Here is a 12,144-nt window from a genome sequence, read left to right as displayed (position 1 = left end):
CACATGCCCTTTTGTTTCCCTCTGAGAATGACTGAACCTCCAATGATTTCACACTGTGATGGAGACATTGGGAGTTGCATGGACATGCTTCATGCTTTATGGTCTTATTAACTCTGATATCGCCAAGGCATTTTGTAGAAAGTAAGGAAGTGTGTCCATGTGTTGCGGATGCTGTGGTGTCTTTCGTTCACTTACAGAAATACAAGCAAATAATGCCACCGATCCTGAAAGAGAAAGACCAAGTACACCTCAACCATTGAACATGCCACTATAAAGTTCTTTCTTCGAACAAGCCCACCAAACAAACATGCTGAATATGATGGAGAATGGACCATTATGCATCACCAGCACAACGCTACTCTTTGTGGAATAAATGCAAATTCTCAACTATGACGACAAGTACTATGTGGTTACATGATATACCAGTATGTGGGTAACCATTACTGTATAAAGGAAGTGGGGGAAAAGTACTGCATGTTTTTATAAGGAAAATATAGATTTGGCATTATGGCGAATGAGTCCAATTTCAAAAAAGCGACCGATTTTTGAAAGACAGACAGTCAACACATCTGATTAAGCATCTAATTCGAGCACACTTTATTTAGAAGCAAAGGCGATTATTGAGCACAAGTATGAATCATAGAAACGGTTTTTCTTTTTTTCTTTTTCAAATCATTTCATAGCTGGCGATGAAGGACCACCATACTCCTTACAAATGATTGACTAAAGCAATCATGAACTAGGCCCTATCCAGAGAAAAAAATAAGTTACTATTTTGGTTGAAACTGCATGATGTTTTTTACGTGCCATGATGTATACAAAGATCTAGTTTGACCGGACAAGGAAAGCGCATCACAAGTTTGACGGAAAATAAATCACAAATACAAATGGGGTACAAAAGTTCTGAAGACAACATATATTAAACAGATATGGTTTACTGGAAAATTCTTAGCTCTGAAGACAAAAATCTTCGTTATAATATATACAACAAAGTGCGGTAGAGTTGTAGCCTCTTGTGAAATGTGTCAAGGAATCTTGTTCAGTCGAGTTTTCTTCTGACTAGTCCTTTGAAAAAGTCAAAGCTGTAACACAGTACAAAACAATTTTGAATTTCAATTGATAACAATATCATGTCATGCAATCACGTAATTTGAAACGTCCATTTCATTAATAAATGTGCCCGGTGAAATCTCAAAGGCCTAAACTGTTGGGTTTTTTTTTTTTTCCAGAAGCATTTTGGTCACAATTTAATCATGCAGATAGAAGAGAATGGTATTTTGTTACATTACCTATTACCATCAGGGTGGAGCTCACACATTTGATTGTCATCACCGACAGCTAATAAATATCCAGTTGATGTCAACCCCTACAAATACAATAAAAGAAAAATTACTTTACAGCAATAATGACAACTGAGTTAAACCATCAAAATTACCATTGGAAATGGTTGACAGATAATTTTCATATATTACATTCTTCCACTTGATCTAACAATTTTGTTTCTGAAAAGTACTAGCCCTTACCACTAAATAATTAAACCATAAATTATTCATTCTCAAGGTACAAATTTTACATCAAGTGTAGTTCAGGAAGAATAGTTTTCACGTGCCAAACCTGAATAGTTACGACGTGCTCGATCACTTTGTCCCCATTCTTTTCTTGTACAACAACTCTCTGTCCACTGCACGCAACATTTTTGAATATATAAATGACTGCACACCTATAAACCGTCCCACATTCATGCATAAAAAGGTTTTTTCTCCAAATAAAAGCTTAAACAAAATGATCACTACAATATGTTTAAAACTTCATTTGAAGGTGCTAACTATAATGAATAAATGAGTTTAGTTGTTAGTGTTATTTAAAGCACAAACTTTAACACGGACACCAGGCTCAAGATTGATAAAGACATTTCAACACAACTGAAAAGAAACCAAGACATACATATATAATCTAAAAATGATAATCAAGATTTCTGTATTATGTTAAACTTCCTACATAAGTCTTCACAAAAACATAGCGAGAGACATTATTTTTTTATATTTTATAATACATTCTATGTTGACTTTTCTGATTTTCATTTTCAAAAATATAAATATTTTATTTTCTTATAGTACTAATGTTCTCAAAGTTTCCATCCCAAAGTATGTGTTGGCTGATGAGTTCAAGCTGAAAAAAAATAATATAAGTGAATCCTGGGAGTGTCAAACACATGTCATATAAGTGTTGGGGAAGTTTTGATGCAGTAATGTCTTGCGTCTCAAACAAGAAGAATGTTTCTGCTTCATGATCAGTATTATGACAAAATGTTAGGGATTCAGATTCACACCTTCATGATTAAAATTGCCACAAAGTATCAAGAGTAAAAGGAAGTAAACCTGAAGTTTATGATGGTGATTAATTGCTAGTTCTAGTGATTTGAATTTCAAAGCGAAAGGATAAGAACAAAATGATGATAAAGAGAACAAATGGAGACATTTTATTCTTTTTTTTTTCTGGGGGAGCAGGTAGCAAACAAGAATTGAAGACCAAAAGTGATGAAAAGCAGCAAATAGCATGAATGCAGAGGTCCCTCATGGTTCTATTGTGTAAAAAATAGTACTCTTGGACAAAGAATCATCAGAACTTCTGTTCAAAGCTAAGGTGCAGTGGAGTCAAGGGCACTCTTCTATGTATAAATATTAATGATAATGACTTTAAACAAATTATGCAGCCACGCACGATGGAAACTAATTCCCTGAATGCTAGGTTAGTCACTTAACGTTCTGGAAAAAACAGTCTACAGACTAACATTGATTCTTTGATTTTATCAAGGCAAAGAAACAGGGAATTCCATTACCTAGTTGTCAGCATATTTCAATTTTGCAACCCTAACCTGTCCTTCAAATCCATGCCAACAAGTATCACATTATTTGCGTCTTATGATTCAAGGCATTACCAAAAAAAGAGATTCAAAGACAATTACCAGGAAACCAGCCAATTCTCTTAAGTCTTGCAAGAATCCTTGCCAATAAAATAAAATAAATCAAAACTACAAGTTAGAATTTTAAAATTAAGTCACCTGTGCAACCATGTCTTAATATAGAGCTCCTCTAGGGTCTGAAATCCTGCATTTAACAAGATTTGTGAAGCTCAAAATTACCTAACTAGTAATCAAAATATTTGGCAATGTAGAACAATGGGTGCTTAAAATACAGTGAGTTGAAGAAAACTCTAAAGTCAGGAAACAGAGTAATGGCATTATTTTAACTTGAAAAACACTGTTTTGGTTGTTTATTTTATTTTATGTTATATTATTTTGTTTTAATTGTTAAACCAGATGTGTCTAATATAACCCAACCAAGAGGGGGGTGAATTGGTTATTTTGATTTTTCACTGTTTTTTAAAGAATCTTGAATACTATCTTTAATCTTTAAAACCCCAATCACCAGTTTTCCAAATATGTAGTTAATGAACTTATTTAATCAATTAGGAAGGCATAGAAGATGAAAGAAACAAAAGAACACAACAATTTTTATACTGGTTCAATTCAAGATGAATCTACGTCCAGTCTTCTCCTAAGCAACCCGAGCTTAGAAGGATTCCACTAAATCAATAGAGTTACCAGAATTACAAGAGCATCTATATAATTCAAGACTCTAAAAGACTAAGGAGCTTGATCTACAAATCAAGAACTCCCCCTAAATGCAATGTCTCCAGACAATTGCACCTAGATCTTCACTCACACAGCGAATCAACAGTAACCCAAAAATACAATTCAAAAGATAGAAAGGAACGAATACACTTAATGGATGTGCAGATGTGACACTCAATCCTAAAGCCAAGCTTTACCCTCCAAGATTGAATCCATCATCAATCTTCTTGAATGTCCAATTGAATAATCTCCAAGAAAACAAGAACTCTGCGAATCTCAATCTCAGAAAAATCTCTTCTTGATTCAGTTATGTGTGACCTTCAAACTCATTTTCAAATCTGTTTTTAAATCAGAGTTCTGTTGCTGAGATGAGTGGATTAGGAAATTTACTTAATTGATTATCGTGGGTGAATTTTCACTGCATCAGTGCAGTGCCCTTTGATAATCCATTAGATAAATATCCAATCCATTAGCAAGTTCTGCATATGACATATTCAATAGATTGACAACTAATCTATACAACTCAAGCTTGGTTTACATGTAATCCTAGATATGCATCACCTATACACAAGATAAGTTCAGGACTAAATCTAAGACAGTAAAATAGTGATACAAGGACTTTGGACATCATCAAAATCAGCTTTGTAGTATTTAGCGGGCTCTCCCTTTCAACATTAATAAATGCCTATTTTTTCTTCCATAGATATATGTGAGATCACATAGGAAACATTAAAGTGGTCCATCAATTAAAAGCGCCATTAGTTTTAGAAAGATCTTCACTGATGATGTTTTGTGAGTGTCTATCTCCCTTTTCATACACATCCCCAGAGACAGTCACATGAAAATCTAAGATGGAGGGATCCATTCCCATTAGTTTTGTTCTTCTAGGAACAAATTCGATGTCACTTCAATAACGAATTTGTTAGCATAAGTTGCACTGAATTTGATGCATTTGTAAATGAAAAACAAACCTTAGGATCATGTTGGGCCTAACTAGTCATGAGTACAATCCATTAAAATAAACAGTAAATCTTCAAAAAGGGAAACAAAATACCCAGACAAAAACAAAAAATAGAGGCCCACGGAGTTTTGCACTTGTAATGGTAAACCAGCAAATAATTTCAATTATATACATCACTGTTGCATCCTATTCCCTATATATTACTCTCATCTCTATTGTCTGTTTCTCTGCTTTCCCAAAATATAAATTTCCACAACTTTCTTCCCTTCATATGATATGTAGTTTGAATAATTTGGATATAGAAAGGAAAGACTTAGAAGTATATTATGATTGGTACACAAGGGTGAGAAGCATAATTCAAGAAGTTGATTTAGATTGGTTAAACTACTTTATTCATCCATGGGTTTTTCAGAGAAAGATCATGATAGAGGAAGGAAAACAGGTACAAGATATTTACATAATAACCAGAATTCAAGTATGACGTCAGAATTCAGATACGAAACCAAAAAGCAATATCAAACAAATCACTTAACTCAGTACCTTGATTCACAAATAAACCATAAAACTCTTCAAATTTGTTAAAAAAGGCTGCTAGAATATCTTCTCTTTGAAATTGGTAAGCTCCTGTAGACAACTCTTTTAGAACTGTATTTAAGGATGTTGTTGGCTTCTCATTATTCACGTTCAAGCCTATTCCTGTGAACGCATGAGATTTGTTATAATAATCTTCATGAGCCTAATTTTAAAATCATTTTACTCTTATCAAAATGAAATTAAGGAAAATCATTCTCCACAGAAAACAGGGATTTAATAGACAAATTCAACGAATTAAGTACACGGGACAGAAGTTCAATCAGTCAATATTGAATGGCATTACTACTAAAGAATAGTTTATTACCTGCACTAACGTTGAACTTCTTTGATTTATATGTCGAGGTGCAAAGAATGCCTCCAACTTTAGAGCCATTTAAGTAAAGATCATTTGGCCACTTGATTTTAACATCTATGCTGGGTAATCCCTGGAATGGAAAGCGTTGGAATAACACGTATCCAAGTGCGCACACAATCCCAAACAATTGAACGTATTAACATTGTGACAAATCATGCATGTTGATTTGGAATACTGCCAAAAACAAAGTAAACAGCAGTATTCTTATTGCTGTTATTCTCAGAATCACATAAAGCACCATCAGACATCAGTCTCCACAAAAGAATTAAACTTTTCAGTTTGTTTAGTCAATAACATCTGCACATTTGTTTGTATAAACATTAAACAAACCTACTTAAATTTGTTAACCTTGCTACAACATTCCCTTATCAAATTCACTGGCAAGCAAGTTGTCAAGTCAATACTTCAAAACAAAGCACTTACATTTTTGTAACAGATATCCTTGACTGCCTCTGTGATAGCCAGGGAAACCACATACTGAACTAAAGGAACGACTCTTCCATCCTCCATTTGCAAAGTAAAAGAAAACATAAGGCAACCCGATGGAGATTCCCAGACATTCTTAGACCGACCTGAGAGTTTAAGCGCTCAGGGCAGCTTTGACTTTAACTAAAATAGAAGTTGAAAAGGACAAATAATCACACACAACAACACTAAATATCATATAAATATCAAACCTCGTCCCTTGGTCTGAACATCAGCGACACAAACTGTACCAATGGGAAGCTCACAAAAGTTTCTGAACAAAATAAGAGTGCCAGATTTAGACAAATAAGATCATATGAATAATTAGAAAATGCGAAAAAATATGACAATACATTATTTTAGGCACAACAAAGTCATGTTTCTGCTGCCAAAGCATTGTATAAAACACGGAACAAAAGGCTAAAAGTACAAAACATACTGTGAAACGATATCTTGTGTTGAAGTCAACTGAGGGGACCAGATGAGAAGCCTGCCAAATTGATTGGTGGAAAGAGAATTCATAAAGGAGTGAATTTGAAAACACCCTTGCATAACAGTTTTATCCAGCTGCGAATGCAAAACGAGGGAGTATTCTCCATTCTCGGGGAGTTTGAGAGTGTTACTGGTTTTTATAGCTTTGGCAGTTTCATTCTCTGCCAATGATTTTCCACACAAAACCAGCAAACTGCAGTCCAAAGCTGATTAAAAAGGGAGGAACAACAATTTTACTTTCAATATTCAGGCTTTACACAATGAAATTGTTAAGTGACAAGCGAGTTAGTTAACTAATACATTAAGCCTTAAACTTAAACTAACAAAACCCTTGAAGACCGAACCTGAAGACGCCATGAACGAAGATGTAGAAAAGCGGTGGTTGTAGAGCCTTCTTGTGGCGGCTGATAGCAACGACGCTGTCCACGAAGGGTTAGGCAACAGCATCAAAGTTTCTTCTGATTTTAAAAAGCTTTACCCCAAGTCGGAAAAAACAAGGTGGTTCTTCTATGACCGGTTCCTAATACATGATTTTATTTTTTGCATTTCAGTCATCAAAAGTTACGAAAATTGCAAGAATCCAACAATTTCGCATTTCAGGCCTTTTGAAATTGTAAAAAGTTGGCTGTTACGAGCAATGGTTCCCTCTATTACTGGATAAAATTCGTCAGATTGTTCTGAATTTTATAAATATTTGTAGCTTTCTTAAGACTGTAAAAAATAATAATAAATTATATATATATATATATATATATATATATATATATATATATATATATATAACAGATAAAAGATATATTCATTTTATCAATACATAGTTTTAGCTATTCCAATTCAATATATTATAACTTTTTTTTTTTAAATAATATTCCCGTATTCCCTTATTATATTAGTAAATTAGTGAAAGATGAAAGGTAATATTAGTTGGTATCTAGTACCCTTAAATACTTTGAAATTCTTATAATCTTAATTTTTTAAGAATATTTTAAATCTATTAGTTTAAGTAATGAGGTGTGGTGATATCAAAAGAAACTAATGTTTAACTGAAATCATATGTAAATAAGTTTAGTAAACATTTTTAAAAGAGTTTCATTTTAGGAAGCAGTATAAGAGATAATTAAATTCTATAGTATGAAGTTATTCACTACATCCACAAGGTTAGTACAGAAGATAATTAAATTCTATAATATGAAGTTATTTGTTACTTCTACAAAATTTAAAGAAAATAATTGTTGTTGCTATTAAGATTGGCTTAAAAAAAAGGTTATGATAGAATAAATTGAAATTTCTTTTAGAGAATCCTATCAAATTTGCTTTACAGGAGAAAATAATAGCAAGTTTGTGTTATACTAGGAGGCAAAATTATTTATTATTTAAAATAAATTAAAACCTGAGAAATTCTTTTTCGTGTGGCCTAAGACAATGATATCATATCCCTACTTACTTAACTCTCATATATTATGCATTAACAAGGTGTTATGATACCTAAAGGGGATCTCCTTTTCGCCCATAATCTTTTTTACTATTTTGTGGAATTTTTAAAAAATAATTACTTTTAATCTGGATTACTCTGAATGACTTTAGCAATTAATTAAGTTTAAAAATTAATTTTCAAAAATCTATACTTATATGCTCAAAGGAGCTTTCTCTAGAATACACTATAAAAATAATACATGTAGGTATTTAGGTTACCAATAATTAGTCTAAAGAGTCATTGAAGTAATGTTCAAACCGGCCTAAAAAATTGAAAATGAAAATTATTGAAAGTAATATATATTGTATTTGCCTTACAAACTCTTTTATAGTATCAATCCTAGTTATGCAAACATTTTAGTTTTCAAATGTTGTTCATCGATGCATAATTAATTACTATATCTAAATTGATTAACAAAAATAATAATTTGGTAAGATAGGAAGAAGTAATAAAACTCAGACATATTGGTGGATTGAGTGCTAGAGATATTTTAAGCAATTGTTATTTCTAGGTTTGGATACCGGTTCTGTAAGATACGTTGCAGAATCCTGAAAATGCTTATGCAATATAGGGTAGTCCAAATAAAGGAAAATCTGCCAGCAAAAGATTCTCTACATTTAAATAAGTAAGAACTTAAGAATATATGTAGAGACTAAAAAAAAGTATAAAGAATGTTTTCATGCGCACTTTTTGGTCGAGCTCCTTATATGGAGCTAGGAGAATATGGACGTTGTGCTTGAGCATCTTAAAAATAATGGTGAAAAACCATCTCATTCCCAACAATTATATGTATTGAATGATTATTATTAGTGAAAACCGTTGAGTTTTAATGAACATTAAAGTCATTGTTTGGGCTCAACTAGACATGTACATTAATAAATAATTTCTCATTATTAGTAAACTAACATGAGATCTCTCTTATTGTATGTAAAAGTCACGAGTTCAGATCCCTTTCCCTTAAATTAGATGTATAAAACTAATATCATTTATCAAACATTTGTATTCCTCAAAATCAAGCAAAACACACATATACGAAAGAAAATATTTTTGAAATTTTTATTTGAACCTAACAATGTTTGAACTTGCTCCTAGATATTCTCATTAGAATGAAAAATTAGAGTTATATAATTCTTTTAAAAAATTATTTAGAAAACCTTGTTTTGATTAATATTTTTAAATTTTAATATTTTTTAATTATCAAATGAATCTTAGAGACTCAACTTGATAATTAAATTTATCAAGTAAATTCAAGATTTGACATGATAATTAAAATTTTTTAAAATCATGTGAAAACTTCAATTATCAAGTAAGTTCGAGACTTAATATGACAATAAACTTTTTATTAGAAATAAAATTTTTAATTATAAAGTAAGTCTGAAACTTAATATAAAATCAAACTTTTATTAGGAATGAAAGTTTTAATTATCAAGGACATTCGAGACTTAACATAAAAATTAAATTTTATTTAAAAGTTTAGATAGATGAAATCCTTAATTATCAAACAAGTCAAAGACTTAACATGATAATTAGTGATTACAAAAATATGTAAAAACTTTAATTATCAAGTAAGTTCGAGACTTAATATGATAATCAAATTTTATTTAAAAATTTAGATGAATGAAAAACTTAATTATCATAATATAAAAGTTGAAATGATAATTGATGATTTAAAAAATATTTAAAAACTTTAATTATCAAAACTTAATATGATAACCTATTTTTAAACGAATAAAAGAAAAGTTAAATTATAAATAATTTCGAGACTTAACATATAATTAAATAACTTTCAAAAATTTGTAATTTTTGGCATGTGTATGAAAATGTGGATATCAAATGATAAAAAAGGTAAAACTAAAAATATGACATAAAAATATAAAAAGTAATATAAAAATCCACTGAAAAAACATAAACTATATGTTTATCAAAGAAAGAAAATGTACAAATAAGAACTCACCCATTGTGCAATCCATCGCTCCACACAAGCATCAATTGTGATGTCAAATGATAACTATGAATACTAATTTTAATCACAAAATCACACGCCCCTGTACCAATTTAGTATATAAATACCTTACCATTCTAAGACAAGTTTTACAGTAAGTAAATGTAACAAGAATGAGATCAATACTTGACTATACCATATTCGAAATAAAACTCACATGTCAAATGGTCGCCAACCATCTAATCATATAAATATACTTTAAAGGTTCCAACATAAACACTTGGCTCATGGTGCTGGTATAAACATTCTCCAAAATATATATATATATATATATATATATATATATATATATATATATATATAATTTCAAACAATCTTGTTCATCTTCAAATAATTATTAAACAGTTCCAAACAAATTACATAAGTCATCAAAGAATTCATTCACAAAAAGGGTTCAAACTCCAATAAATTCAAAACTCATATGCTTCAGATCCTCTTTTTCCTGTTTCAGCTTCAACTTTACAATAAAACATCTTGCCAACTTTAAACATACCCAACCATGAATTCCAAATCCAGAAATAAACCCATAAAACTCATCATGCATGCAAAATAAGAAAACCAATAACTATGCAATAGTATGCGACAGAACAATAATAGCAACTACTTTCTCCATTCTGGTAAAAATAGCACTGATATTCGTAAAGTAAGTCCTTGAATTCAATGCTTCCCACAACAATCAGTCAATCCAAAACAACAGTACTCTTACGAGTTTTTTCCTTTTCAAACTCACCACAACAAAGTGATTCAGGAATTCCAACTTCCAATACCAAAGGAATTGGTCAAAAGCTCAAGCCAAAATCTCATTAAAAATAAACCAATTACAAGAATGAAGTCCTACTCAATCACTAACCAAGGTAGGTCTCGAGAGCCCATGACAATATCAATAGATTTGCTCAGCTACAAAATTTCAACTCACTCGTAATCAAATAACCCAAAACGTGAACATTATACCGAAAATAGATCATACACATACACTCGGTAATAAAAACAAAATCCATAACACCCCCATTCTTCTATGTTTATCAAAACTAATAATCTTAATAAAAAAATTAATGCATCAGCACGGCATAAACTCATAAACTCATTCCCAAATCCAAAGAACGCCCATACCAAAACTCAGAAACTGCATATATCTGAATTTATGTTCATTCACACATCAAAACACCAATCTAGTGTGTTTAAACCCCAAACGGAAAAATTCAATCCAAAATTATAAAGGATGCATATAGGTCTCAAACGCACGTTGGAAACTCTTAGATCTATAGAGGAGGTTTTATTGGGGAAAACCTAATTATATAAGACATTGACATCACTCTTAATCCAAAACTTTAAGACAATGAGCACATTTGGATTCCTAACAATCTCTCCCTCAAGGGTGAGTCCCTTCAACCATATTGGTACACTTTTCTATTCCCAATCATGAGTACCCCTTCACGTACTGCTGTTCATCTTAACAGGACACTCTGGAATTCTTATCAGGAAGACTTTTGATACAGGAACCTGCATTCGTCTCAACCAGTTTTAACCATAGACTCGGATGCCACTTGTTAGGTCTATAGAAAGAATTTTATTGGGGAGATACAATATCAATAAGACTTAAGCCCAATATTGACATCATTTTCAATCTAAAATCTTAAGACAATGGATTTACGGGTCTTTATTCTTATATAATGCTCTACTTTCTCATTCTTAATCAACCTAAAACTTAGACTGACACTTAAATTACTACCATACAACCAACTCCAATTCGGTCTCAACGGTCCATAATAAAATTCAATTAAATCCCGATCAGATTCTGAATGAAACCCCAAACGAAAAAAAAAAAAAAACAGAAACAGAGAAAGAAAGGGAAACTAGTTGGTACCGGCCACGAATTCGAACACCAGCGGAGCAGTGAGGAATGACCAACGGCGGTGGCTCAGAGAAGAAGATGAAGATAAATGCGATGCTGCACCCGTTACTCGCGTGACCGATACAGTGAAAGTCCACTGCTGTGCGTTCGTGAGGCAGTGGTGTTGGGGTTTTTTGATCGTCCCTCTCTGAAGAAAGAAGAAAACCGTTACCCTTCCCCTCCCCGTTTCGCGGTGATAAACAAAATATTGTTTTTGTTCTGAACTGGCAAGGGGAAAGAATATGACTTTTGCAAATAGTGTCAGAAGAAGGACTA

At 31.9% G+C, this 12,144-nt stretch overlaps 1 protein-coding gene across 5 annotated transcripts; it reads right to left on the bottom strand.

The window, feature by feature from the left end:
- Positions 1–749: 749 nt before the first annotated feature.
- On the bottom strand, positions 750–12,039 carry LOC114162520 (biotin--protein ligase 2-like). Of its 5 annotated transcripts, none has more exons than XM_028046440.1 (11): positions 11,842–12,039; positions 6,846–7,021; positions 6,449–6,707; positions 6,222–6,283; positions 5,968–6,116; positions 5,494–5,614; positions 5,136–5,291; positions 3,062–3,107; positions 1,615–1,681; positions 1,290–1,366; positions 750–1,082 (listed from the first exon to the last, which is right to left on the bottom strand). In XM_028046440.1, the coding sequence occupies exons 2-11, from the start codon at positions 6,946–6,948 to the stop codon at positions 1,040–1,042; spliced, it is 1,083 nt and encodes a 360-aa protein (XP_027902241.1). In that variant the 5' UTR covers positions 6,949–7,021; positions 11,842–12,039; the 3' UTR covers positions 750–1,039. The 5 variants fall into 5 exon arrangements, 3 of the variants coding, with proteins under 3 accessions (XP_027902241.1, XP_027902243.1, XP_027902242.1); XR_003599218.1 differs by lacking the exon at positions 750–1,082 and adding an exon at positions 2,840–2,875 and having other exon boundaries at positions 1,351–1,366; XR_003599219.1 differs by lacking the exon at positions 3,062–3,107.
- Between the last annotated feature and the right edge of the window lie 105 nt (positions 12,040–12,144).

The sequence above is a fragment of the Vigna unguiculata genome, chromosome 9, assembly GCF_004118075.2.
Source record: "Vigna unguiculata cultivar IT97K-499-35 chromosome 9, ASM411807v1, whole genome shotgun sequence".
Taxonomy (NCBI): domain Eukaryota; kingdom Viridiplantae; phylum Streptophyta; class Magnoliopsida; order Fabales; family Fabaceae; genus Vigna; species Vigna unguiculata.
This window is presented reverse-complemented; position numbering and strand designations above follow the sequence as displayed.

Bases quoted from the DNA above. Each gene is read 5' to 3' on its own strand.
- LOC114162520 (XM_028046440.1), bottom strand. From the start codon at position 6,948: ATGCTGTTGCCTAACCCTTCGTGGACAGCGTCGTTGCTATCAGCCGCC. The intron at 6,284-6,448 runs GTATGTTTTGTA...TATTTTGTTCAG, and splicing joins ACACAAGATATCGTTTCACA to AAACTTTTGTGAGCTTCCCA. The intron at 1,682-3,061 runs GTGACTTAATTT...TGTTGCGTGCAG, and splicing joins ATTAAGACATGGTTGCACAG to TGGACAGAGAGTTGTTGTAC.